This window comes from Hyperoodon ampullatus (genome assembly GCF_949752795.1).
Source record: "Hyperoodon ampullatus genome assembly, chromosome: 15".
In the NCBI taxonomy this organism is placed as follows: Eukaryota; Metazoa; Chordata; class Mammalia; order Artiodactyla; family Ziphiidae; genus Hyperoodon; species Hyperoodon ampullatus.
This window is the reverse complement of record NC_136928.1, coordinates 70,230,147-70,255,272: the sequence shown is the minus strand read 5'-3', so window position 1 is coordinate 70,255,272 and position 25,126 is coordinate 70,230,147. Positions and strand designations below refer to the sequence as shown.

At 39.2% G+C, this 25,126-nt stretch overlaps 1 protein-coding gene across 2 annotated transcripts; it reads left to right on the top strand.

Annotated features, from left to right (window-relative positions):
- The first annotated feature begins 527 nt into the window (after nt 1-527).
- On the top strand, nt 528-24,298 carry LOC307064654 (protein FAM228B-like). Of its 2 annotated transcripts, XM_079721312.1 has the most exons (8): nt 528-625; nt 4,872-4,940; nt 6,737-6,928; nt 7,823-7,903; nt 11,524-11,611; nt 11,706-11,862; nt 20,374-20,481; nt 24,000-24,298. In XM_079721312.1, the coding sequence occupies exons 1-8, from the start codon at nt 530-532 to the stop codon at nt 24,004-24,006; spliced, it is 798 nt and encodes a 265-aa protein (XP_079577438.1). In that variant the 5' UTR covers nt 528-529; the 3' UTR covers nt 24,007-24,298. The 2 variants fall into 2 exon arrangements, 1 of the variants encoding a protein (XP_079577438.1); XR_013811305.1 differs by lacking the exons at nt 11,524-11,611; nt 11,706-11,862.
- Nucleotides 24,299-25,126: the final 828 nt, after the last annotated feature.

Here is a 25,126-nt window from a genome sequence, read left to right as displayed (position 1 = left end):
GAAGGGGCGGGGTCGTGAGGGCTTCTCCCTCAGGCATGGGCTGAACGGGGCTGAGGGGCTGGGGGTGGCGGTTTGGGCCTCTCAGAGCTTGAAGACAAGCTAATTGTGTTCAAAAGCCCTTCCTTCTTTTCTAAGAAGCCCATCCTGGGTGTGCTTCAGGAGCCAGAAGGCTGCAATTCTGCCCATTCCGAAAACTGCAGATGCGACTCCTAGAGGCTAGGCGAGAGTTGCCACACCGGCTCCGTTGGGCCAAGTTGTGGGAAGCCTGGGATTCGAGGGGACGGCGGGTGGGTCTGGAGAGAGCTCCCCTGCTTAAAGGAGGCTGGCTCGGAAGACACCAGCAGAACCCTGGGTGAAGGCCCCTCTCCTTAGGGAAAGCGTGGGTGTCTAAAGTTCAGAATCCGTTCCACGTCCGTTCACGGTCACGAATAGTGATTATGAATCAAAAAAAGAGAGAATAAATCTGAATTCTCGTTACTAATAAGCTAATTTTTTAGTTTTTCTAGGGGCTCTGTTATTTGTGATCACAATGAAAAGTTTAGACAATGATGTGATAACTGACAGACTTCCCAAGCTCAAGAGCTCAAACGAATGGCTGGCGCCCCAGCCACTTTCCTTCATGGAGGTACAGTAGTAGTGGCATTCTGAAGTTTATACTTGGATGGTTGCATTGACAAGTGGCCTGTGCTAAATATATTATTCTCTGTGTTTTCTATTCTATTCTTTATTATCCCTTTCTTTCTATTAACCTTGTGTTTACTTTGCTCTCCATTTTCTAGTTTAACATTGGTTATATACCTTTTCTAGTATAACAGAGTTATAAAGTTTCTCCTGAAGCACTGCTTTAAGTGCATCACCCAAATTTATATATGTTGTGGTTTTGTTTTTTTAGATTCTTTTTTTTTACACAGCTTTATTAAGGTATACTTGATATACAATGAACTGCATGTATTTAAAGTGTACGGTTTGATAAATTCCCAGCTATGTATTCACACGTGAAACCATCACCACAGTCGAGACAGTGAACATATTCAATACTCCCAAAGTTTCTTCATTGTGTCCCTTTGTGAGTGCCCCCTCCCTGCCTGCTTTCTATCACTATAATTTATTTTATTTTTCTTAAATTTTATTTTTATTTTTTTAAATTATTTTTTGAATTTTATTTTTTTTATACAGCAGGTTCTTATTAATTATCCATTTTATATATATTAGTATATACATGTCAATCCCAATCTCCCAATTCATCCCACCACCACCAGCCCACCACTTTCCCCCCCTTGGTGTCCATACGTTTCTTCTCTACATCTGTGTCTCTATTTCTGCCCTGCAAACCAGTTAATCTGTACCATTTTTCTAGGTTCCACATATATGTGTTAATATATGATATTTGTTTGTCTCTTTCTGACTTCACTCTGTATGACAGTCTCTAGGTCCATCCACGTCTCAACAAATGACTCAATTTTGTTCCTTTTTATGGCTGAGTAATATTCCATTGTGTATATATGTACCACAACTTTTTTATCCATTTGTCTGTCGATGGGCATTTAGGTTGCTTCCATGACCTGTATGCCTGGTGATTTTTTAAATTGGATGCCAGACGTGAATTTTTCCTTGTTGAGTGCTGGATATCTTTGATTTCCAATAAATATGCTGAGCTTTGTTTTGGGATGTGGTTAAGTTACTTGGACACAGTCTGATTTTTTTCATGTCTTGCCACCAAGCTTTGTTAGAACTGTAGTATCATTTAGTGTATGGCCAATTTTGCTTTAGTACTTACTTTGTAAAACCCCTGTAAGTACTCAACTCTGTTTTGTGCACCATAAAGTTTGTCACCCTGGCTGATGTTAAGAGGAATAACTCCTGAGGTGGTGTGACCTCTAGGGATTGTTCCCCTAATCCTTCCAGGTACTTCTTTGCCCAGTGTTTCTTTCAGTAGTTTCCCCACATGCATACAGTGTTCAGCATTCACCTGAAGATGCAAGGGGGACCCTCTACAGCTCTAATCCTCTGCAGATCCCCAAAGCTCATTCTCTGTATGACTTTCTTCCCTCTGGTACTGTGCTCTATGAGCTGTAGCTACCCTGGCCTCCCCAGACTCCCAGCTCCCCTGCTCATTTCAGGGAGACAGGTGGATTCCACCTGATTTCCTCCTCTGTGTGCCACAGTCTGGAAATTCTCTCCAGGCTCTAATGAGCTTTTTTTTTTTTTTGCGGTACGCGGGCCTCTCACTGTTGTGGCCTCTCCCGTTGCGGAGCACAGGCTCCGGACGCACAGGCCCAGCGGCCATGGCTCACGGGCCAACCGCTCCGTGGCATGTGGGATCCTCCCAGACCGGGGCACGAACCGGCGTTCCCTGTATCAGCAGGCGGACTCCCAACCACTGCGCCACCAGGGAAGCCCTCTAATGAGCTATTTTAAGGCTCACCTTGTGTTCTGTATCTCAGGGGCCACTGTCCTTCATAGCCTGATGTCGAGTGTCTTGAAAACTGTTGTTTAACTTTTTTTTTTTTTTAAGGTAGGAGGATAAATCTGTTCCCTCTTATTCTATTTTGTCTGAAAGTGGAGGTTTTCATCCCACCCGTTAGTTCGTCAGTATTATTTTTTTTCTTTCTTTCTTCCTTCCTAACTTTCTTCTCCTGTTCCATTCTTTTATTTATCATTTCTGGGACTCCAGTTATCAACTTGTTGAACCTTTTGCTATTGTCTCATAAGTTGCTACAACTCTGTTCATTTTCCAATCTTTTTTCTTCCTGTTTCCCAGACTGGATAAATTCTAATGATTTGAATTCAAGTTCACTGACTCTTTTTATGTCATCTTCAATCTGCTGTTAAGCCCATTTAAGTTTGTTTGTTTTTTAAATTTAAGAACTGTATTTTCCACTTGGTTATTTTTCAGTCTCTATTTTTCTGCTGAGGTTTTCTATTCATTCATTATGAGCATATTTTCCTATAACTTCTTAAACATAGCTATAATAGTTGACCTAGAATCCTTGTCTGCTAATTCCAACATATAGGCCATCTCAGAGTTGGTCTCCAGTTGATTGTCTTTCTTGTGTATGGGTCACGTTTTCCTGTTTGTCTAGTGATTTTGGACATTATGAGAGATACATTGTAAAGGGTCTGGATTCTGTTATGTTCCTCTGATTAATACTGAGTTTTTGTTTTAGCAGGCAGTTAACTTGGCTGAACACGAACTCTGAACTTTGTCTCTCCTGCAGTTGGCAGCAGGTGAAATCACTGTTTAGTCTTTTTTAGCTTTAGCTGGGCTCCACGGAGTCTGCTTTGTGCTTATGTAGTTCAAGGGTCTGCCAGAGATTTGGTCTGCAGAATTTGTGGCATTCTGTCTATGGCTTTCTCCTTTCAGGTATTTCTCCTCTTCATGTTCCTGCTGCTATGGTTGCCCTGAACTCTGTCTTCTAATTATTGAATCTGTAAAACTGTGTATTTCTGTCTGTGTTTGAGCTACCTTGTTTAGCTATGACTGAGGCCTGCTGTTAGACAAAAGTCCATAAAGAACTGAAAACTTTTCCAGTGCTGTTCTCTTTTTCCAAGTGTTGACTACCCTTTAGTTTCTTCCTGCTCTGGGTCAGTCTCCAGTGTCTTCAGGTGGTTGTTTTAATATTTCAGTACTCATCTTGGTTTTGAGAGCAGTAGATTTGCCAGGAATAGCAACTCTGTGAGTCAGAAAGAACAAAGAAAATGAATTTGCAGTTAGATACGTTTGAGTTTGAATTCTGGGCCCAGTGCAGGATTTTCTAGGCTTCTGGTTGTTGCTTAACTCCCTTGAGCCTTAATTTCCTTGTGTGTTAATGGGGAAGATTAGTTCTTAGATTTTGAGATTTTACTCATCTATTCTGGAAAACAAGGGTAGTAGAAATGAAGACAACTAATTCCAACTAATTCCAATGACAGTTAATTTGAGAATATTTTATTTTTGTGTAATTATGAGAGGATTTCAAAGGCCCATCCCAAATGTCTACTTTGGGACTCTTTTATTATTAATCATTTTTTCCATTGTGGAAAAATTATATCATAAAATTTACTCTTTTTAACTATTTTTAAGTGTGTAAGTCAGTGATGTTAATTACATTCACATGTATGCTAGAAATCAACCTACTGCATTTTCTGACATGTTTAATTGTGGAAGATATGTTATGAAAATGGAAAAATTTAATTTTATGAGCTATTTGCTGAAGATTGTGTTGCTTTAAAATACTGAAAATGTGGCTTGTTCATAAAAAGTATTAATATTTGATAGCTATAATGACTAAATGAATTCAAATAGAATTCATTCATGAGTAAATGAATTCAAATAGAGGCCTGATTATATCACTGTATAGGATGTGAAAAAAGATGGGTTTTACTTGCCATGTGTGTCTGGGCAAAGTCATTTGACCATGTTGGGACTCAAAATGTCTGTGATCTGAGTTATTTTTTCCCTAGAATGAACTGTAGCTGAGAGCAGAAAGATTCAAATCCTCTTTAAAAAGTACTGATGAGGGCTTCCCTGGTGGCACAGTGGTTGAGAGTCCGCCTGCCGATGCAGGGGACACGGGTTTGTGCCCCGGTCCGCGAAGATCTCACATGCTGCGGAACGGCTAGGCCCGTGAGCCATGGCCGCTGAGCCTTGCGTCTGGAGCCTGTGCTCCGCAACGGGACAGGCCACAACAGTGAGAGGCCCGCGTACCACAAAAAAACAACAACAACAACAACAACAAAAAAAACTGATGATATGATTTGAAGTAGAAAAATTGGATTTACAGAGAACTTTCCAGGGATATGTGTGTCACATAAAATATTATGAGTCTAGGTAGTATTAATAATTTAATTTTCAAATATTTGATTTTCAAAATGTCATTCTGTCATTTTAGGCATTAGCTAAAGAAGATATTGATGCAGCTGTTCAATCAATATTATACAGAGAAAATTATATAATTAAGGTAAGAATTGGCTGCAGAATGTCTCAAAAATTAAATTTTGTTTTTCCATTTCAGATGTAGTACATTGTCATTATAAAAATTTTAGAAAATATAGAAAACAAAACACTCATTAGCCTTTAGGATTGAACTTAAAAGAGCTCTGAGATTGCTTTAATTTAGATCCTCTCTTCCTATACTTTGTGAGGACTCTTTTATAGATACCTTATAAGAGTTTCCTCCTACTCACTTGTTCCTTCATGTTAGTGGGGCTTCTGTGGAGTCACTATGTATTGTTAAAAGCTTTAAGAGCTGTTATTGGAACACACTGACCAATTATTACTCAGGTATACATAAGTAAGAACAAGGCTTTAACTGTAGCAGGATGGGCTTAATTATAAGATAAGATGAATGTCTATGTGAAGTGTACTAAACACTGGAGTGGGTAGCCTATTTTCACTGGAGTGGGTAGCCTATTTTTGTTTTTAGGAATTTTCTTTAGAGTTGTTTAAAAGGGAAAGGAACTGTTCACTGAGAATGGTTGAAATGTGCTATGACCTGAAGTTAGGGAGGGATATCTCCTGGAGAAGATTACAGGGTTTTTATTATTTTATTTTTTTCATTTTAAATTTCGTGTTGTTGATCCTAGTAATCACATGATTACATTCGCTAGATGAAAGGTATATGAGAAGTTTTGGTGAGAATGATTTAGTTTATAGCCTAATTTAGGCATTTTCTTTGCAGGCTATTTGTCATTTTTACCAGGTTGTGCTACTGTTCTGTCTTTTTTTTTTCCCCCATAGAATATTCTCTTTTTTTTTTTTTTTGGCTGCGCTGTGCGGCTTGTGGGATCTTAGTTCCCTCACCAGGGATTGAACTCGGCCCCTTGGCAGTGAAAGTGTGGAGTCCTAATGACTGGACCGCCAGGGAATTCCCTCCATAGAATATTCTTCTTCCTCATTCTGTGTCATTCCTTCTCTTCCTAGATAACTCTATTCTTTAAGGCCCATCCCAAATGTCTACCAATTTGGAAATCTTTTAAAAATTTAATTATTTTTCTATTGTAAAATACATATAACATAAAATTTGCTTTTTAACCATTTTTGAGTGTACAGTTCAGTGACATTAATTACATTTATGTGTTGAGCAACCATAACCACTATGTATTTCTAAACCTTTTTCATCACCCCAACCAAAACTTTGTACTCATTAAGTAGTAACTTCCCAGCTCTCCTTCCGCAGGCCTCTGGTAACATCTAATTTATTTTGTCTCTATGTATTTGCCTATTCTAGACATTTCATATAAGTGGAATCCTACAATATTTATCCTTTTGTGTCTGTCATATTTCACTTAGCATATTGCTTTTAAGGTTCATCCATGTTGTAGCATGTGTCAGAACTTCACTCCTTTTATGATTGTATAATATTCCATTACATGTATATACCACATTTTGTTTATACCTTCATCTGTTGATGAACACTGGAGTTGTTTCCACCTCTTGGCTATTGTGAGTAATGATGCAGTGAACACTGGTATACTAGTATCTGTTTGAACCCCCTATATCTCTTGCTACATGGTCCCTCCTCCTGTTGTTTTGTAGATTTGTTTTGTAGTCTGTCTTCCAGGGAGAGCAGGCATGTTGTCTAATTTATTCATGTATTCTTTGTTCCAGTATTGTGTGTGTCACACACAAGCCAACCAAATGGTTTAATTAGTGGATGATTTTGTGGGTTATTCTTATGAATATAAATTAAGTTTAAATTTTGGAACAAGAAAACTTTAAGATAATATATTTGTCTTTCCTATCACTGTTTACTAGGAACTAGATAAGTATTTAAAGCATCATGACTTCTTAAATGCAAGAAGAAAAGAGATACTATATAAAAGATGGGTTGATCATGTGGCAGATCCTCTCCAGAAGAAAATTATAGAAAATGTTACTTCACATAAGAAGATTAAAAAAAGGAGACAAGAGGAATTAGATGGTTTTTTAAAATACGTAAATAAAAAGGTACTAAGAGATCATTTGTTACTTTTTTCAGTTGCTTTAAAAACTATTGTTATCTTTTTTTATAATCATCCAAACGGCCTGCCCTTCCCAATTCTGTATATGTGTAATCTGTACTCTGTTATAGCACATACTATTCTTAAATCCAGGGCATGTGGAAAGGATGGAGGGAAAGGGTTAGGTCTGGATTTAAATGTGTACATTAGAATAATTTTTCTTTCTTTCTCCTATGTAATTGTTAATTTTATATACCAATTAAAAAAAATTGGACTCTAGGTTCAAGATATATTTTTTTTGATTTTTTTGTTTTTTATTCTGGACCTTGATTATTTACAAAGCTATAAAATATTTCTGTTCTCCTGGCATTTTTTTTTTTTTTTTTTTTTTGCTGTACGTGGGCCTCTCACTGTTGTGGCCTCTCCCATTGCGGAGCACAGGCTCCGGACGCGCAGGCTCAACGGCCATGGCTCACGGGCCCAACCGCTCCGTGGCATGTGGGATCTTCCCAGACCGGGGCACGAACCCGCGTCCCCTGCATCGGCAGGCGGACTCTCAACCACTGCGCCACCAGGGAAGCCCTCTCCTGGCATTTTTAAGAGAGCTGAGATGTTTGAATATTAAGTATCTAAAAACAAATTCCCGTATCTTTTAGTGTTCCAACATCCTTTATTAAAATCTTGCAAATTTTAAGTAGATTCCTTCTATCACTATAATATTTCTTACTTAGATACATTAAATTTAATTTCCAATTTGGTCTTCCCTTCCCTTTTGCATTTGTCATTGATGCCATTTCAAAGCATAAGAGTGGAACTGTGTGTTTGACTCTTGAGTCCTGTTATGCTCAAAATTAATTACGGACTTCTTGTTCTTATATGTGGTTTTATTTCCTTCCTATAGGGAAATGCATTTATAGAGCATTATGATCCAAAAGAATATGATCCTTTTCACATGAACAAAGAGGACCCGAATTTTCTGAAGGTAGATTTCTAATTTTAACTTTGGTATTATGTGGTTTGTTTTTTTGAGCAATCCTAATATATAAGTAGTCCTTTAGTGATTTCCAACGAATGCAGTAAAATCTTAAGAATCATGTCCCATCTCCATATCTTAGAAAGGAACAAAAAAACCAAAGTCCAAAGTAAATTAAACCTCTGTAAAATTTGAAAATATTGTATAATAATTGGGTGATAGATAATGTTAAAAAATTTCAGACTTTTATATTTGTTACAAAAGTAATATATTCTTACAATATATAAATGAGAAAATCAATTTTAAAATAAAGAATAAGAGACCACTCACAATTCCATTACCCAGAATGAACTCATGAACATTTTTCTGTATATTCTTCAAGACTTCTTTCTAATTGTAAACCAACTATACTTCAATTTAAAAAAAAGACTTCTTTCTATGTGTAGGTATATGTACACATTTTTATTTAACAAGAATGAGATCATACCACGCATTAGGTTTTAAAATCTTTTTTTTTCTCAGTAGTTTATGATTTGCTTTCTTTCTTTGTCAATAAATGTAAATATACAATTGTAATCAATGCATGGTATTCTGTTATTAATAGCTAACTTGCACTGAGGGCTTAACCAAATGTTAAAATTTCTTTTCACTTTATTTCAGCATTCACTGCTAATTTAAAAATAAGGCAAGTGAGGCACGGGTAGGTTAAGTTACTTGTCCAAGGTTACACAGCTGTAAATAGCAGAGTATGGGTATGTTTCTAAACACGTATACTATCCTGCTATACCATCTTTTTTTTTTTTTTTTAATTCCTTTTTTTTTTTTTTTTTTTTTTTTTTTTTGCGGTACACGGGCCTCTCACTGTTTTGGCCTCTCCCGTTGCGGAGCACAGGCTCTGGACGCGCAGGCTCAGCGGCCATGGCTCACGGGCCCAGCCGCTCCGCGGCACATGGGATCTTCCCGGACCGGGGCACAAACCCGTGTCCCCTGCATCGGCAGGCGGACTCTCAACCACTGCGCCACCAGGGAAGCCCAAAACATTCCTTATTTTGAACCTCTAGATTGTTTTTGACCTATTGTTATAAATGACATTATGATGAACATCCCTGTAACTATTTATTTCTTAATTTTTTCCTTTGGGTAAGTTGCTAGAAGTAGAATTGCTGGGTTAAAAATTATGCATGGGGGCTTCCCTGGTGGCACAGTGGTTGAGAGTCCGCCTGCCAACGCAGGGGACACGGGTTCGTGACCCGGTCCGGGAGGATCCCGCGTGCCGTGGAGCTGCTGGGCCCGTGAGCCATGGCCGCTGAACCTGCGCGTCCGGAGCCTGTGCTGCACAACGGCAGAGGCCACAACGGTGAGAGGCCCGCGTAACGCAAAAAAAAAAAAAAAAATTTATGATTTTAATTCATATCACAAAATTGTCCTCCAGAATGGTTATATAAATTTGTACCTCCTCCCGAGAATCTATTTTTTCCACACTTTTGCTAATAGTGGATATTATTAAAGAAAATAAAACAAAAAACTTACCTTGAATCATAGACATTTTAAACTGCTGGTAGTTGCAGGGCAAAGCAGGTCTTTTAAGTTTTTCCCCAAATTGGGGTGTGTGTGTATGTGCTGTTGTCCCTATTTTTATAGGTCAGAGTTAAACTGAGAGTTTAGAGTTAGATCCTTAGACATACTAACTAGTAGCATACCTGGTAAGGGTTAGAACTGGGATTTGAAATCAGATCTTTTTTTTAAAATAAATTTATTTATTTAATTTTTGGCTGTGTTGGGTCTTCATCGCTGCTTGTGGGCTTTCTCTCGTTGCGGCAGGGGCTACTCTTCGTCGTGGTGCGCGGGCTTCTCATTGCAGTGGCTTCTCTTGTCGTGAAGCACGGGCTCTAGGCATGCGGCCTTCAGTAGTTGTGGCTCGCGGACTCCAGAGCACAGGCTCAGTAATTGTGGCACATGGGCTTAGTTGCTCTGCGGCATGTGGGATCTTCCCAGACTAGGGCTCGAACCTGTGTCCCCTGCATTGGCAGGCGGATTCTCAACCACTGCACCACTAGGGAAGCCTGAAACCAGATCTTTTGGATACCAGAATTGCATTGTGTTCTTTCACCATGTTGCCGCTCTAAATGAAGCTGATGGGTGACCTCTTAAGGTAAGCTGAGCACTTTGAGGTTATAGCAGCAGTTCTCAAAGTGAGGTACATAGACTTTTGACAGCCCCAAAACCCTTCTAGGGGGTCCATTAGGCCAAAACTTTTCATAATAGTGCCAAATTTTATTTGCCTTTTTCATTGTGTTGACATTTGCACTGATGGTACAAAAGCAATGTTGGGTAAAACTGCTAGTACCCTAGAACTACTTAAGTCAGTGTTACCAAATTATACTGGTACTGTATTCATATTCTTCACTGTCATGCACTCACAGTAAAAAAAAAAAATTCAATTTCATTTAAAGTCCTTGATCAAACAGTAAAAAAATTATTAATTTTATTAAGTCTTACTTCCCCCTTTTTTAATTGAAGTATAGTTGATTTACAGTGTTATGTTAGTTCCTGGTGTACAGCAAGGTGATTTGGCTTTTTAGTTTTTCAGATTCTTTTCCATTATAGTTTATTACAAGATATTGAATATAATTCTCTGTGCTATACAATAGGACCTTGTTGTTTATCTGTTTTACTCTACGTAGTAGTTTGTATCTGCTAATTCCAAACTCCTAATTCATCCCTCCCCTCCAAGTCTTGGTCTTTTCTACACATCTTTTTAATATTCTGTGATGAAATGGGAGGTATGCAAAGAGCATTTCTGCATACTGAAATACAGTATGATTGTTTGAATTGTGAGCTGAACTGGCTGATTTTTTTTTTCATGGAACATCATTTTTACTTGAAAGAACGACTTACAGACTATGTTTATTAAGTCTTGGGTGTTTGGTAGACATTTTCTGGAAAATTAATGAAGTGAGTGTCACTTCAAGAAAAACAACTGACAATATTTGTTGCCAATGATAAAATGTGAACTTTCAAACAAAAATTTGAATTTTTGAAATATCATACTGACCATCCTGTGTGACAGTGTTCCAATACTCAAAGACTTTACTGATGAGACTGGTGATGATATTAATGAATGTGATTGTTGTATAATGAAATGTATTAACATTTGGAAGACCTCACATAACTCAGTGATCTTATTTTCTCTAAACAACCAATTCATGATATGGATAAAAGATTCATTCAGAGTTCAAGTTCAAGATGGACCAATGGATTTTAATGTAGCAGAGTTTGAATAATTCATTGATATGGTTTCAGATTCTACATCATAACTGACCTTTAAGAAGCTGCCACTTGTTGAGTTTGGGTATAATATTGATATCTAAAAAGAATATCCACAGTGATCTGAAAAGGCTATTAAAACAAGAGCTAACCACGCTTCTTTGGCTGAAGGGCCTTGCTAGGAGATGTATTGGAGTGCCGCCATCTCTTTGTAATGTGTTAAATATATATAATAATTAGATTGCTGTTAGTTTGTAGATGCTGTAATCTTGATTCTTCTGGCATAAGAACCATACATGGATGCTTAGAATAGACTGAAAAAGAGCTGAAACCCAGTCCTCAAAGAAGTGTTTTTCTTGTAGGTTACCATCCCACCATTTCGTGACCCTTTGAAAAAGGCACAATATGACAAAGACGATGGCAAAAGAATTCTTCTTCAGTGTGAGACTGGTACTTAGTTTCTAATTGTTATGTGGTTTCATAACCCAAGAGCAATGGGAGTTGCATTTAAGGATGCTAATTTAGGTTGCTCATCTTCCTACAGGCAAAATATTTACAATGAAAGAATTTAAAGAGGTTGAGAAGGCCAAACTGCATTCCAGATTTCCACCAATTTCTAATTCAAGGCACTTTATGACTCCAAATGAGTGGCTTAAACTGCCTACAAACTACATAGAGAGTGAATTTTGTAAAAGGAGCAGGTAATGGTTAGTATGATAGAAATTATGGAACCTCTTCGAATTTGAAAACTGTTTCTTGAGACAGTGATATATATTTTGTCATAATTATGATTTTTAAAAAATATTTCATTTTTCAATGAGAAGTCTACTGTAATTCTTGTCTTTGTTCCTCTGTATGTGATGTTTCTTTTTTCTTGGGTACTTTCAAGATTTTCTCTTTGTCTTTGGTTTTCATTAGCTAGTCTATGATGTGTGTAGGTGTTTTTTCTCCTTTCTTTTTGTTTTATCCTACTTAGGGTTCACTGAGATTCTTCTATCTGTGGTTTGATGTCTTTCATTATTTGGGGAGAAATTCTAGGCTGTTATCACTTCAGATATTTCTTATGCCCCATTCTTCCTGTGTGGTTTTTTTAAAAATTTATTGGAGTATAGTTGATTTAAAATGTTGTGTTAGTTTCTGCTGTATAGCAAAGTGAATCAGTTATACATATACATATATCCACTCTTTTTTAGATTCTTTACCCATATAGGTTATTACAGAGTATTGAGAAGAGTTCCCTGTGCTATACAGTAAGTCCTTACTAGTTATCTATTTTATATATAGTTGTGTGTATATGTCAATCCCAGTCTCCCAATTTATCTCTCCCTCGTGTTTTTTTTAAGTATAGTTGATGTACAATATTATATAAGTTTTTCAGATGCACAGTGCAGTGATTCACAATTTTTAAAAGTTATACTCCATTTATAGTTATTATAAAATATTGGCTATACAAAATATCCTTACAGCTTATTTATTTTATACATAGTAGTTTTTACCTCTTAATCCCCTACTCCTAACTTGCCCCTTCCCCTTTCCTCTCCCCACTGGTAACCACTAGTTTGTTCTCTGTATCTGTGAGTCTGTTTTTTTTGTTGTTGTTGTTATAGTTACTAGTTTTTGGTTTTTTTTTTTGCGGTACGCGGGCCTCTCACTGTTGTGGCCTGTCCCGTTGCGGAGCACAGGCTCCAGACATGCAGGCCCAGCGACCATGGCTCACAGGTCCAGCCACTCTGCGGCATGTGGGACCCTCCCGGACCGGGGCACGAACCCGTGTCCCCTGCATCGGCAGGCGGACTCTCAACCACTGCGCCACCAGGGAAGCCCCTTAGTTACTAGTTTGATTTATTTTTAAATTTATTTATTTTATTTATTTATTTTTGGCTGTGTTGGGTCGGGTCTTCGATGCTGCATGCAGGCTTTCTCTAGTTGAGGCGAGTGGGGGCTACTCTTTGTTGCGCTGCTTGGGCTTCTCATTGCAGTGGCTTCTCTTGTTGCGAAGGACAGGCTCTAGGTGCGTGGGCTTCAGTAGTTGTTGCACGCGGGCTTAGTAGTTGTGGCTCGTGGGCTCTAGAGTACAGGCTCCGTAGTTGTGGCGCATGGGCTTAGTTGCTCTGCAGCATGTGGGATCTTCCTGGACCAGGGCCTGAACCCGTGTACCCTGCATTGGCAGGCAGATTCTTAACCACTGCACCACCAAGGAAGCCCCTGTTTTATTTTTTAGATTCCACATGTAAGTGATATCATACCATATTTGTCTTTCTTTGTCTGACTTATTTCACTAAGCATAATACCCTCCAAATCCATGCATGTTGTTGCAAATGGCAAATTTTCATTCTTTTTTTTCAAGACTGACTAGTATTCCATTGTGTGTGTGTGTGTGTGTATCACATCTTCTTTACTCATTCGTCTGTTGATGGACACTTAGGTTGACTGTATATTTTGGCAGTTGTAAATAATGCTGCTGTGAACATTGGGATGCTTTTGTTTTTTTCAGATACCCAGGAGTGGAAATGCTAGGTCATATGGTAGTTCTATTTTTAGTTCCATTCTTCTTTTTTTTTCCTTTCTGAGGCTACAGTTATATGTATGTTAGACCACTTGATATTGTCCCTTAGTTCTCAGATACTCTGTTTTTATTTATTTATGTATTTTTTCTTCTTGTATTTCAGTTGGACAGTTTCTACCCACCTATCTTTAAGTTCACTGAGTCTCTCCTCAGCTGTGTCCCATCTATTGATCACCATCAAATGAACCTTTCCTCAGCTTTGTCTTACATACTGAAGAGACCATCAGAGGAATTCTCCATTTCTGATGTGATGATTTTTATTTCTAGTATTTCCATTTGATTTTTTTTCACATAGTTTTAATTTTTCCTAAAATTCTCCATCTGCTCATACATATTGTTCATCTTTCCACTAGACTCTTTAACATATTAATCATAGTTATTTTAAGTTCCTCATTTGAGAGTTCCAACTCAGGTTCATTCTGAATCTGGTTTTGTTGACTGCTTTATCTCTTGACAGTGGGATATTTGTCTTGCTTTTTTTTGGCATGCCTTGTAAGTTTTAACTGAATGCTAAGCATTAGAGGTAGAATAGTACAGACTGAATATTTATGTCTAGAAATGAATATGCCTTTTCTTCTGTCAGGCATTAGCATGGAGAATTGGGCTTACCTAGTCAGAAATTGAGCTGGGTTTAGGTATTATTATTGCTATTGTTACTTTCAATGCATCACAGACTTCAGATGCCTCTAGTGGTGGGCTGTTGTTACCTTGTGCTTAGGGTAGGGGCTGGGGTACCTGAGGGGTTTTCTCAGGTGTCCCTGTGCCCTCCTCAGTTTTTGGCTATCCCTGCAAGGCTGCATCACAGAGGTGGAGGGAGTGAGGTGTCTCCATGGTCTTGCTTCATCCCAGAAGTATTAGTTGCCCTGCAGCACGTGGGAATCTTCCTGGACCAGGGCCCGAACCTGTGTCCCCTGCATTGGCAGGTGGATTCTTAACCACTGCACCACCAGGGAAGCCCCCGCCAGAAGTATTCTGCTGTTGCTTGTTGGTAGGCTCAAAGAGGGAGGTAAAGGAATGTTCTCTGTTTTCTTTATCCTAGCCTCAGTTTTAGGCAAGCCCTATATACTTGGGCCTCAGGAGTAGGGTTTTCTTAGAGTTCCTTTCTCTTCTCCCTGTAGCACCCAAACACTGTCTTATGTCTGTGGTTGTTCTTGGATGGTAGTTTCCTGCCCCTCTTCCAATAGTAGTAGACCTCTGCTGGGTATAAGTATAGGATTCTGGGCACAAGGCAATTTCTTGTGCCTCCTCCTGGGACAGAGGGTTTTTACTCCTATCCCTATCTTAGTAACAATAGAGCCTTAAGTCTGTCCTGTATATAAGAGGACTTCTCATCCCTCCTCCAGAGGTAGATAGATTTTGCTTTTACTCCTCTCCCAAAAGCACTAGATCTTTGCTTATCACCCTGGGAGAAAAAGAGTTTGCTTCCCTTACCCCAGCAGCTTAATGCTTTGCTTTGTAGGGGGGAAGGATCCAGGAAAGTGGGAAGGGCACTTGTTTACCTAGCACTGTCAATCTCTTCCTGCATATCTTTGCCACTAGTGGGGGTTTTCTCTGGTTTTCTGCTCTGTGCCCAGTCTTTCTTGTTAGCACCTGGTGCAGGCCCATGGAAAAGAGCTTGCTCATGAGTGTAAACACTTCTTGTATGAGGTCTCCCCAGCTATTCCAAAATGACATGCTAGCCCACACTTGGCCTTTAAGCATTCATTAAAATTTTAGCTGATATCTTTTGTTTTTAATTATTAGGCTTTATTTATTTGTTTGTTTGTTTGTTTGCGGTACGCGGGCCTCTCACTGCCGCGGCCTCTCCCGTTGTGGAGCACAGGCTCCGGACACGCAGGCTCAGCGGCCATGGCTCACGGGCCCAGCTGCTCTGCGGCATGTGGAATCCTCCTGGACCGGGGCACGAACCCGTGTCCCCTACATTGGCAGGCGGACTCTCAACCATTGCACCACCAGGGAAGCCCCTAGGCTTTATTTTTAAGAGCAGTTTTAAGTTTATCAAAAATTTAAGCAGAAAGAGAATTTCTGTATATTCTGTCCTCCCCATTCCCCACTTTAGTTTCCTCTGTTAACATCTTGCATTAGCGTGGTACATCTGTTACATTTTGTGAACCAGTGTTGATTCATCCTTAAATGGAAGCAGAACTCTAATAATTTTCTTATTTTTAAAAAATTTCCTACAAATGGCACTGTAAATGTTACATAAAACAGAAATAAACCTTAAGACAGAATTCTGAAAGAATGGGCTTTCTACTTTTTTTCATTGTCTTTGAGAATCATAAGCCTAACTCTAGTAATTAGGTAGGGTCCACCCAAACCAGGAATCTGTTCATAACGGATTTAACTCAGGTTGTATGCGAAGGTGATGATATTGAGAATATTGATTTTATAGTGAGCTAATAATGAGCATATGGTAGGTTCCAACTGCAGTATTTATTTTCATCCTCAGGAAGGTTCTGGAGATGACTAATATGGTAAGGAAAATGTTTTCTTTGGATGATTTTCTGGATTTTTCTCTATGTATCACATTGCTCCACTCTCGTGGAGGCTAGTATGTTTGGGGAAGACTGGCTTATCTGAGCCCTTGTACTAAATATTAGTCTTTGTATATATCATATGTAAATATCTTATATATTAATACTTTTAATACCTCTTTCATATTTTCCATTGCCTTTGGTAATTTCTTTGGATATATTTTCCAGTTTACTATTCTTTTTTCACTGTGTTGAATATTAAAATTTTAATTTCTGAAATTTTCTCCCCGTACCCACCCCATATACTTGTTCATTTCTGATAGGCTCTTATTGTTTTCTTGTCTTGGTGATTGGATTATTTATTTCTTTAAACATTTTATATATTGCTATTCTACATTCTATATTTGATAATTCCAAATTCTGTATTGGGGGGATGCTAATCTTTTTTGTTTTTCTCTGCTGATTCTCATTTATAATGGTTTGCTTTCTCGTATGCTTAGTGAATTTTATTTGTGAGTTCATTTTATCTTTGGGTGTACTATTGGCCTAAATTGGGGAAACTTTTCTATCTACACAGATGATTTGCTTCTGTTTCTGCCTCTGCCAGTAGCTGGGATGCCATCAACCTGGGCCTAGCCAGCTCCCTTCAAATGTCTAGGCTCAGTGCGGCAGTCTCAAGTGTAGTGTCCCCACCTTATAGCTGGCATAGACAGGGCTCAGTATTCTGTTAACTCTGTTATTGGCATCTGCCCTCAAGGATTATTATCTGTTATTCCACCTGCCCTTGCTGCCCACCATTATGGCCCTAAGTTCCCACACCTCTAGCGTCTACTACATTTGTGTGTGTGTGTTTTTCTTAAAGACCCCCTCCTTCTCTTGTAAGACTAGTGACACCTCAAAGCGTACATTCTATCCAGGGTCTAGTTGTTTGAAGTAAATGGATTCCCTCAAAGCAGTGAATTTCAAATTGTGAATTTCAAAATATACAGTAATGGCTTGTAAAGATTTACCGAGGTATACATAGGCATGGATAGTTTTAAGGGTCTCAACTTCCAGATTCTGAAGTCTATGTGTACTCTTTCCAAAAGTTGATCTGCCTGAGAACAAGCCTGCATTCATATGACTTCTTATCCCACTTTTTAAAAGAGAGGCATATCTTTCAACCTGGTTACAAAAGATTTTAAGGTACCAAATAAAGGGACAAATAAAAATACTGGCTTTTGAGAGACTTCCTTTAATGATGAAGCAAGAAAACTTAACCCACAGGTCTTTCTGTATTTCCCTGTCATATATATTTTATTTTACTTTAATTAACTGATTAATTGATTGATTTAAAGGCATGCTACAGAATCAGGGTACTTGGTCTGTGTTGGGTTGCTTTGAATTTGGAGTAGCTATAGCTATATAATTTAGTAATGCTTCTTTTATTTAATTAATTTAATTTATTTTTTAATTTTTAAAATGTATTTATTTTTGGCTGCGTTGGGCTTTCTCTAGTTGCTCAGTAGTTGTGACGCACGGGCTTAGTTGCTCTGCGGCATGTGGGATCTTCCCAGACCAGGGCTCGAACCCATGTGCCCTGCATCGGCAGGCAGATTGTTAACCACTGCGCCACCAGGGAAGTCCCGATGCTTCTTTTAAATATAGCTGGAATATTTTCTGGTACTGTCAGAATTTCAAAATATAATAGCTATAATCCTCTGATAACAGTTTTTTGTGATTGCTTTCAGATTTGGTGTGCTTTATTTAATATGGTGGTTAAAATCTGTTTTATCACATAGTATCCTAAAATTTTCATTGCTTGTAAGGCCAATACTCATTTTATCTTAATGAATATTTGATATTTTAAAAAATTTATTAACAAGATACAAACTTATTTAAACTTTCAATGAAAAATTGTAGGTGACAGCTTTAAAATGTTCAAGGGGTTATGTGGTTTTTCAAAACTCTTTTAAGGAGTATATAAACAAAACTGCTTGAAGATCACTGCCTCAGAGCTCCTAGTCAGCCATTATTATATATAGTATATTTTTTGTTCACATATATACATATATATATATATATATATATCTTTACAAGTACTGTAAATTCCTTGAGGATAGTAATTGAGTGGCATAAAGTGCTTGTTTCATGGACTAATGAAGTAATGAGCAGGGAGAGGGAGAGGCCAAAGACCCTGCTATATAAATCTAGGTCACTGGAAGGATGGAGGTGCTATCAGCAGAAGATGGAACATAGGAGGAGCAGATTCAGAAATGGAATTGATGAGTTCAGTTTTGTTCATACTGAGTTTTATATACTGGTAGTCCTTTCAAGTAAAGATGTATTACAGGTTGTTGGAAAAGTGAGACAACAGCTCAAGGGAGAAGGGGATTTGAGGTTGGAGAAGTAAATTAAAGAGTTGTTCACTTTGGAAATGAGAGTAAAAGCCTAAGAATGGATTAGAGAGGCTGAGGAGAGAATACTGGGAAGAAGAAAAATACTGAGATGAAAGGTTGTGCTATAAAATATAGGAGGTGGGAAGAAGAAAAGGAGACAGAAGAAGCAGTCTGTGATTTGCCACAGATATCAGGAGAGGAAAGGGTGACAAGAAGGATCAGGCACTATGCCAAATACAGAGAACTGGGAGGAAGCCATTGGATTCCTTGACTAAGGACATTCCTGCCCCTACTTTTAGTTTGCTCTGAGCAAAAGGAGAGGTAGTTGAGAAGGTCTAATCCGGTAATACTCTTCTCTTCCAACCTTTTCATTATCGTTTGGTACCCTTAGTATTTACTCTCATCTCAAGTTTCTGCCCCAGGATAGCTTTGCCTAAGAATGTTCCTGCAGACAAATGGGCCACTGCGTTAGCCCTTCTCAGATAGATTAACACAGGAAACCCTTTTGTCCTCTTGTTAGTAGTGCTTTATACCCTAATTTAAATGTTTGCCATACCGATTTCTTTTACTCAAAACATATTTCAAAATCCACATTCTCTAGGAAGATTCATTCTCATTAAATCAGGATCAGACTGATCCTTTCCATTAATTCTTTGTGTGGCTATTTGCATGCTAGGTGTACTGGGTATGTTAGTTATGATAATGGCTCTTGGTTTCAGACAACTGAAGCCACCCCAGAAAAGGATTCATTTATTGAGGACTTAACGCTGCTCATGAAATCATTGGGAGGTCTTAAGAAACAGGGCTGAATTTCAGAAATAACTCCCAAAATCACAGTGTAGAAGGCCAAGGGATGTGTTGTTTCTGCTATGATCGGGAAACTGCTGAATCAGGAAGCTGCTGCTCTAGTGGTTGGCTTAGAACCCCACCAGCTGTGCTGTAATCTGTGCTAGCAAAATGGATGCTCCTCACAGGGCCAGTATCACCCTTCCAACCAACGCTTTTTTTAAGATTTATTTATTATTTATTTATTTACTTAATTTATTTTTGGCTGCGTCGGGTCTTAGTTGCGGCATGCAGGATCTTTCCTGGCGGTGCACAAGCTCTTCGTTGTGGTGCGTGGGCTTCTCTCTAGCTGTGGCCTGCGGGTTTTCTCTTCTCTAGTTGTGGTGCGCTGGCCCCAGGGCGTGTGGGCTCTGTAGTTGGGGCGCGCGTGTTCCAGAGCACGTGGGCTCTAGTTGAGGTGCACAAGCTCAGTAGTTGTAGCGTGTGGGCTTAGTTGCCCAGTGGCACGTGGGATCTTAGTTTCCCTGACCGGGGATTGAACCCGCGTCCCCTGAGTTGTAAGGCAGATTCTTTACCACTGGACTACCAGGGAAGTCCTCCAACCAACTCTTGACTGGGGCAAGACTAGAGGGATCTAAGGCACCTGCCTGCCACCTTATGGCAAAGGAGATTGGGAAATGGGGTGTTTGGGTTCTTTCTTAGGAAAAGCATTTTACGTTTATGCTTGTAAATGACAATCTCTGTAGCTTCTTTTTACATTTAGAGTATAAGCCGTAGGATATAGGGAATACTTTAAATTTTGCCTAGCTGATTCTAGGGTCTCAGTAAATAGTAAACCAGTCTCTATCATAGTTTCAGCAATCTGAAACACCCAAGAATGCACACCAGTTTGCAGTAATGATATTTTGGACAATATACATAGCAGTTAATGTATAACAATGATTTCTGTATAAATTCAAGCTAGTATTGTTTTCAGGACATCCGCTCACACCTGTTATCTTATTAAAGGTTAAAAGTAAAAGTGAATTTTAACGAAAGTAGTTTTGACTTGAAACCTTCTGCAAAAACTCCTCATCTTCCGGAATCCCAGCAAGAAGAAAAAGCAGTTGTTTACAAGTAAGCCTATTATTCCATAGCTTTGTTCTTCTTTCATTTAACATGCTTGGCTGTGTTTTCATCCCCTGCCATCATTTTAAGTTGCTGGAGTCGGTGCCAAGGAATACACCAGACTCTTGTGGCTGGACATCAGGCATTTCCCACCACTGGGAAAGGTGGCAACTTTCCTCAGCTTTTTCTGGTTTTAAAGAACAAACAGCTGACACATTCAGAAATAACAAGCATAGACATAGAAAAAAGTTGTTAACAACTCATATTAAAGTTAAAGGTTAGGAGGTTTTGAATTGAATTGGAGCGGTAAAAATGGAATTTTGGACTAGTTCTGGTGGGTAGTAGCTGTTACAATATTGTACCCAGAGTGAAGAGAGGTTATAAGCAGAAAAGTGGTACATACTACTGTGTGTGTAACATGGTGAATCATCTCAATTTACTAGTTAATGGAATTAAAAGTAAGAGATTTCTCTATATAGTTATATAACTGGTTAAGTATCTGATTAAAAGTAACGAGATCCATCAGACATTGTTTTCTTGGATTTTTTTAACTTCTTTTTTTTGAATTTTATTGTTTTATACAGCAGGTTCTTATTAGTTATCTATTTTATACATATTATTGTATATGTCAATCCCAGTTTCCCAATTCATCCCCCCCACACACACACACTTTCCCCCCTTGGTGTCCATACGTTTGTTCTGTACATCTGTGTCTCAATTTCTGCCTTGCAAACCGGTTCATCTGTACCATTTTTCTAGATTCCACATATATGTGTTAATATTCGATATTTGTTTTTCTCTTTCTGACTTCACTCTGTATGACAGACTTTAGGTCCATCCACGTCTTTACAAATGACCCAATTTTGTTCCTTTTTATGGCTGAGTTATATTCCATTGTATATATGTACCACATCTTCTTTATCCATTCATCTGTCAGTGGGCAGTTAGGTTGATTCCATGACCTGGCTATTGTAAATAGTGTTTCAGTGAACATTGGGGTGCATATGTCCTTTTGAATTATGGTTTTCTCTGGGTATATGCCCCTCAGACATTGTTGAAAGGAATGTAAAATGGTGCAGCAACTTTGGAAAACAGTTTGTCAGTTTCTCAAAATGTTAAACATTAAATTACCAAGTGACCAGCAATTTAACTCCTAGGTTTCTATCCAGGAGAAATGGAAATATATGGCCACATAAAGGCTTGTGTATGAGTGGGTGTACATGGCACCATTATTCATAATAGCCAAAAAGTGGAAACCACCCAAATGTTCATAAAGTGGTGAATGGATAAACAAAATGTGGTGCATCCATACATGGAATATTATTTGGAAATTAAAAGGAAAAGAAGTACTTACACATGCTATACAACACGGATGAACTTCAAAACTATTATACTCAGTGAAAGAATACAATCACAATTTTTATTCTATTTATATTTAAGTGTAATGTTCAGCAAAAGCAAATCTATAGAGACAGGAAGTTGATTATTGGTTGCCTGGGGCTGGAGTTGGGAATGGAGAGTGACTGTAAGTGAGCATGAGATTTTGGACTGATAGAAATGTTCTAAAATTAGATCATGGTGGTGGTTACACAACTCTGGAAATACACTAAAAATCATTGATTTGTGCATTTAAAATGGGTGAATTTTATGGTGCATAAATTATATCTTAGTAAAACTTGATAATAATAAAAAAAAAAAGAACCCAGCAAGGCAGAAGATAAGTGAGCTTACATGATGTTTAGGAGGTTGGCTTACAATTCTCTGTTCCTAAAAAGCCCGAAAGTAAGCTGCAGTAGTTTCCCTTTCCTCATTCTGAATAAACTCAGAATTTGTTGAATAAATACAATGTGACAGAAGCCAGAGGGCTCTTAGAGGTGCTTGATTCTGACATGTCCAGCAGAGAGAACAGCTGGTTGCCTCATGAGGGTCTTTTTAGTGATTAAAAGTAGAAACAGGTAACTGTTAGAGATGGTGCTGGCCATTGTGGACTTCTCAGTGTTTTTGAGGTGTGGTTTAACACTTTGCTGCTTTTTTGAATGGGAGCTGAAGTTGAGGGATAATAGGAAGTATTGAAATTAAGCCCTATTCACTTGGTAGCTGAAGTCCTTAAAAGATGGAAGAATGCCTTAGCATCACTCTTGTCTGTTAGGCTCCAAAAGAGTAATAAGTTCCTCTGCAATCTGTAACTGCCATGGTCTCATACATATTTGTATGAGTCAGGTTTTAGGATAATAAACATCTTAATCCTATTTAATTTTTATATATTGTATAAAAGGAGAGGTTTTGTCCTTTAATGTCTTTTATAGCAGAGTGTGACTCAGATATGAAGGAGAATATTGCATTGTTGGAGTACCTAGGGACTTAAACTAGAGGCTTAAACTCATGAGCTTCCCCTGGAGGAAGGAGGAATATTATATTTTCTTCCATGAATTAGGGAAGCATACCAATTATGGCATCGAGGTGGAAGAGGCATATTTGTCTTTGATAGAGTTAGACCTTCCCAGGGAAGCCACAGTGGACATCTCTGTGAGGGGGTCATATATGCCAGAGAACCCTCACGCAGCTATTTGATAAAGCAGCAATGAAATTTCAGATTAAAATGTTACTAGAGCAAGGTAATGCTATTTATTTGGGTTTATTTTTCTTTTTTTTTTTTTAAAGTTTGAAATGTTTAATAGTGCAAACTGTTCCTCACCTTCCATGCCATTCTTTCCACACTCACTATGTTCCTTTTCTTGTTGTGTGAGCGTGCCAACCTCACTCCCACCTCAGGCTTTTGCCTCTGCTAGTCCATCTGCCTGGAGCACTCCTTCCTCAGATCTCTCCATGTCTCATTTTCTCAGGTCACTCAGACTTCGGCACAAACATCATCTCTCCAGAGAAGTCTTCTCTGACTTCTCTACTTACAATACTCTCCCTCATCCATTCCTCCACCCTCCCATCTCCTTTACCTGTGGAGAGGTAGGATCCAGGACTTGAGGTCAGGACAATCCATCATTATAAGAGGAAGGAAGGCAGAGGGCATAGACATAGATGAAACCAGCTTGGTGAATTTTGTGAAGGAAGATTGTTTACTTCTGTTTAGTTCGTTTTCTCACATAAGTCAGAAGATCATCCATCAGCTGATAGTGAAGGTGGGCAGAGATTCAGAGGTTTGAAAAGAGAAGGGAAGAAGGGAACCTAGTATTTTATAAATCGCAATAATCCTAGTGTAAATGAGCACTCCAGGCATATTGACATCAGAAAGCAGGACCATAGGGGTCCCTCAAATCATATCACACATCAGTGCCCTACCCCACCTATAATAGGGTTAGCTCTGTCCCGGAAGCTCCTTGTTTCTGAATCCAGATAGAATGAGGAGAGGCTGAGTCAGGAGATTTAGGTGGGGACCCTGCCTCCAAGTCACTTATCACCAACAGGAGGGCTAGGTTTCAGGGAGATCAGCTCAGCTAAAGCAGAGGAATTCTTTCTGCTCTTGTAAGCCCCTCATCCCTGTATCAATTACACTTTTCTGTCATTTTCAAAAGATTTTAGCAACCAAGGAGCACACACCCTGAGCCTTGGCTGGTAAAAGAGGACACAAAAGAAGGCTGCTTCAAAGGAAACCATCTGCCAGCAGGAATCATTCAGGATGAGGACCAAGAAAGGCGCTCAAGAATTGTTCTATGTCTGAGAAGAGCATCTGCAGTAAACTTTGAGTCCAGTGTCTGTATGATAATTAAGAAATGACAATACCGTATATTGACAGTTACCGCAAATGTGTTTCCCCCCAGGAGTTAAGAAATGTTGCCTGAAAGATACAATAAAAATACTAATAGCTACCTTACTTAGCACACATCTCAATTCACTTGCTCTTTCCCTAAATTGTCAGGCACCCTTAAAATCCGCACCCACATATTCTCCCCAGGTTTCTCCAACAGTCTTTAGAAAATTTAAAAATTCATTTTGATTACCCATGTGCTGATTCTGAGTCTGCAAAGTTACAAAAATTCATTTTGATTACCCCTCTGGCTCCTGTTGAGTTTGACTCCTAGTCACAGAAGACTTAGTAGGACCTGGAGCATAGGAGAGACTTTTGTTTTCCTTAGGCAAAGGGGGCACTAAAAATCAATCCTCGCTTCTACTTGTAGCCCTGGATCATACAGATAAATGGTAAGTTCTCTTTAGGATTAATTTACATGGCCTAAATTTATATATATGTATATTTTTAACTAAAACCTGGGGCGGTGTCGGATTGGACGGTTGAAGGCCCGGTGGGTGAAGGCGCGTCGTGCGGCGGGGCCGGGGTGGCGGCGGGGGTGGGGTGGGGGGGCCGGCTCCTTCCTCTCTGCGCCCCCTGTGGAGAGAGGTGTAGGGGGCTTGTGGGAAGGGGCTGGGGTCTAAGCATAGTGCTCTAATTTGTTTTTAGAGGAGCTCCCCTTCCCCTCCCAGAACAGTGAGTCGCCGTGCCACCGGCCCCGGAGCTCCCCGAGCGCAGAGCCCGAGGTGGGGAGCAGAGGGCAGCCCAGGCCTGCGACCACCTGCGGCGGCCCCTCGGTGGTGGGGCCCAGGGGGGCCCAGCCCCGGGCAGACCCTGAGGCGCTGCCTGATTGGGTCCTTAAGGCCACGGGTCGGGGAGCCTATAATCACCCACTTTTTGAAACAGGTTTAGGGG

What these genes read in the sequence shown, in the direction of transcription:
- LOC307064654 (XM_079721312.1), top strand. Translation starts at nt 530, where the DNA reads ATGAAAAGTTTAGACAATGATGTGATAACTGACAGACTTCCCAAGCTC. An exon ending in AGCCACTTTCCTTCATGGAG is followed by an intron (nt 626 to 4,871) that starts GTACAGTAGTAG and finishes CTGTCATTTTAG; the next exon opens with GCATTAGCTAAAGAAGATAT. An exon ending in AGGACCCGAATTTTCTGAAG is followed by an intron (nt 7,904 to 11,523) that starts GTAGATTTCTAA and finishes TTTTTCTTGTAG; the next exon opens with GTTACCATCCCACCATTTCG.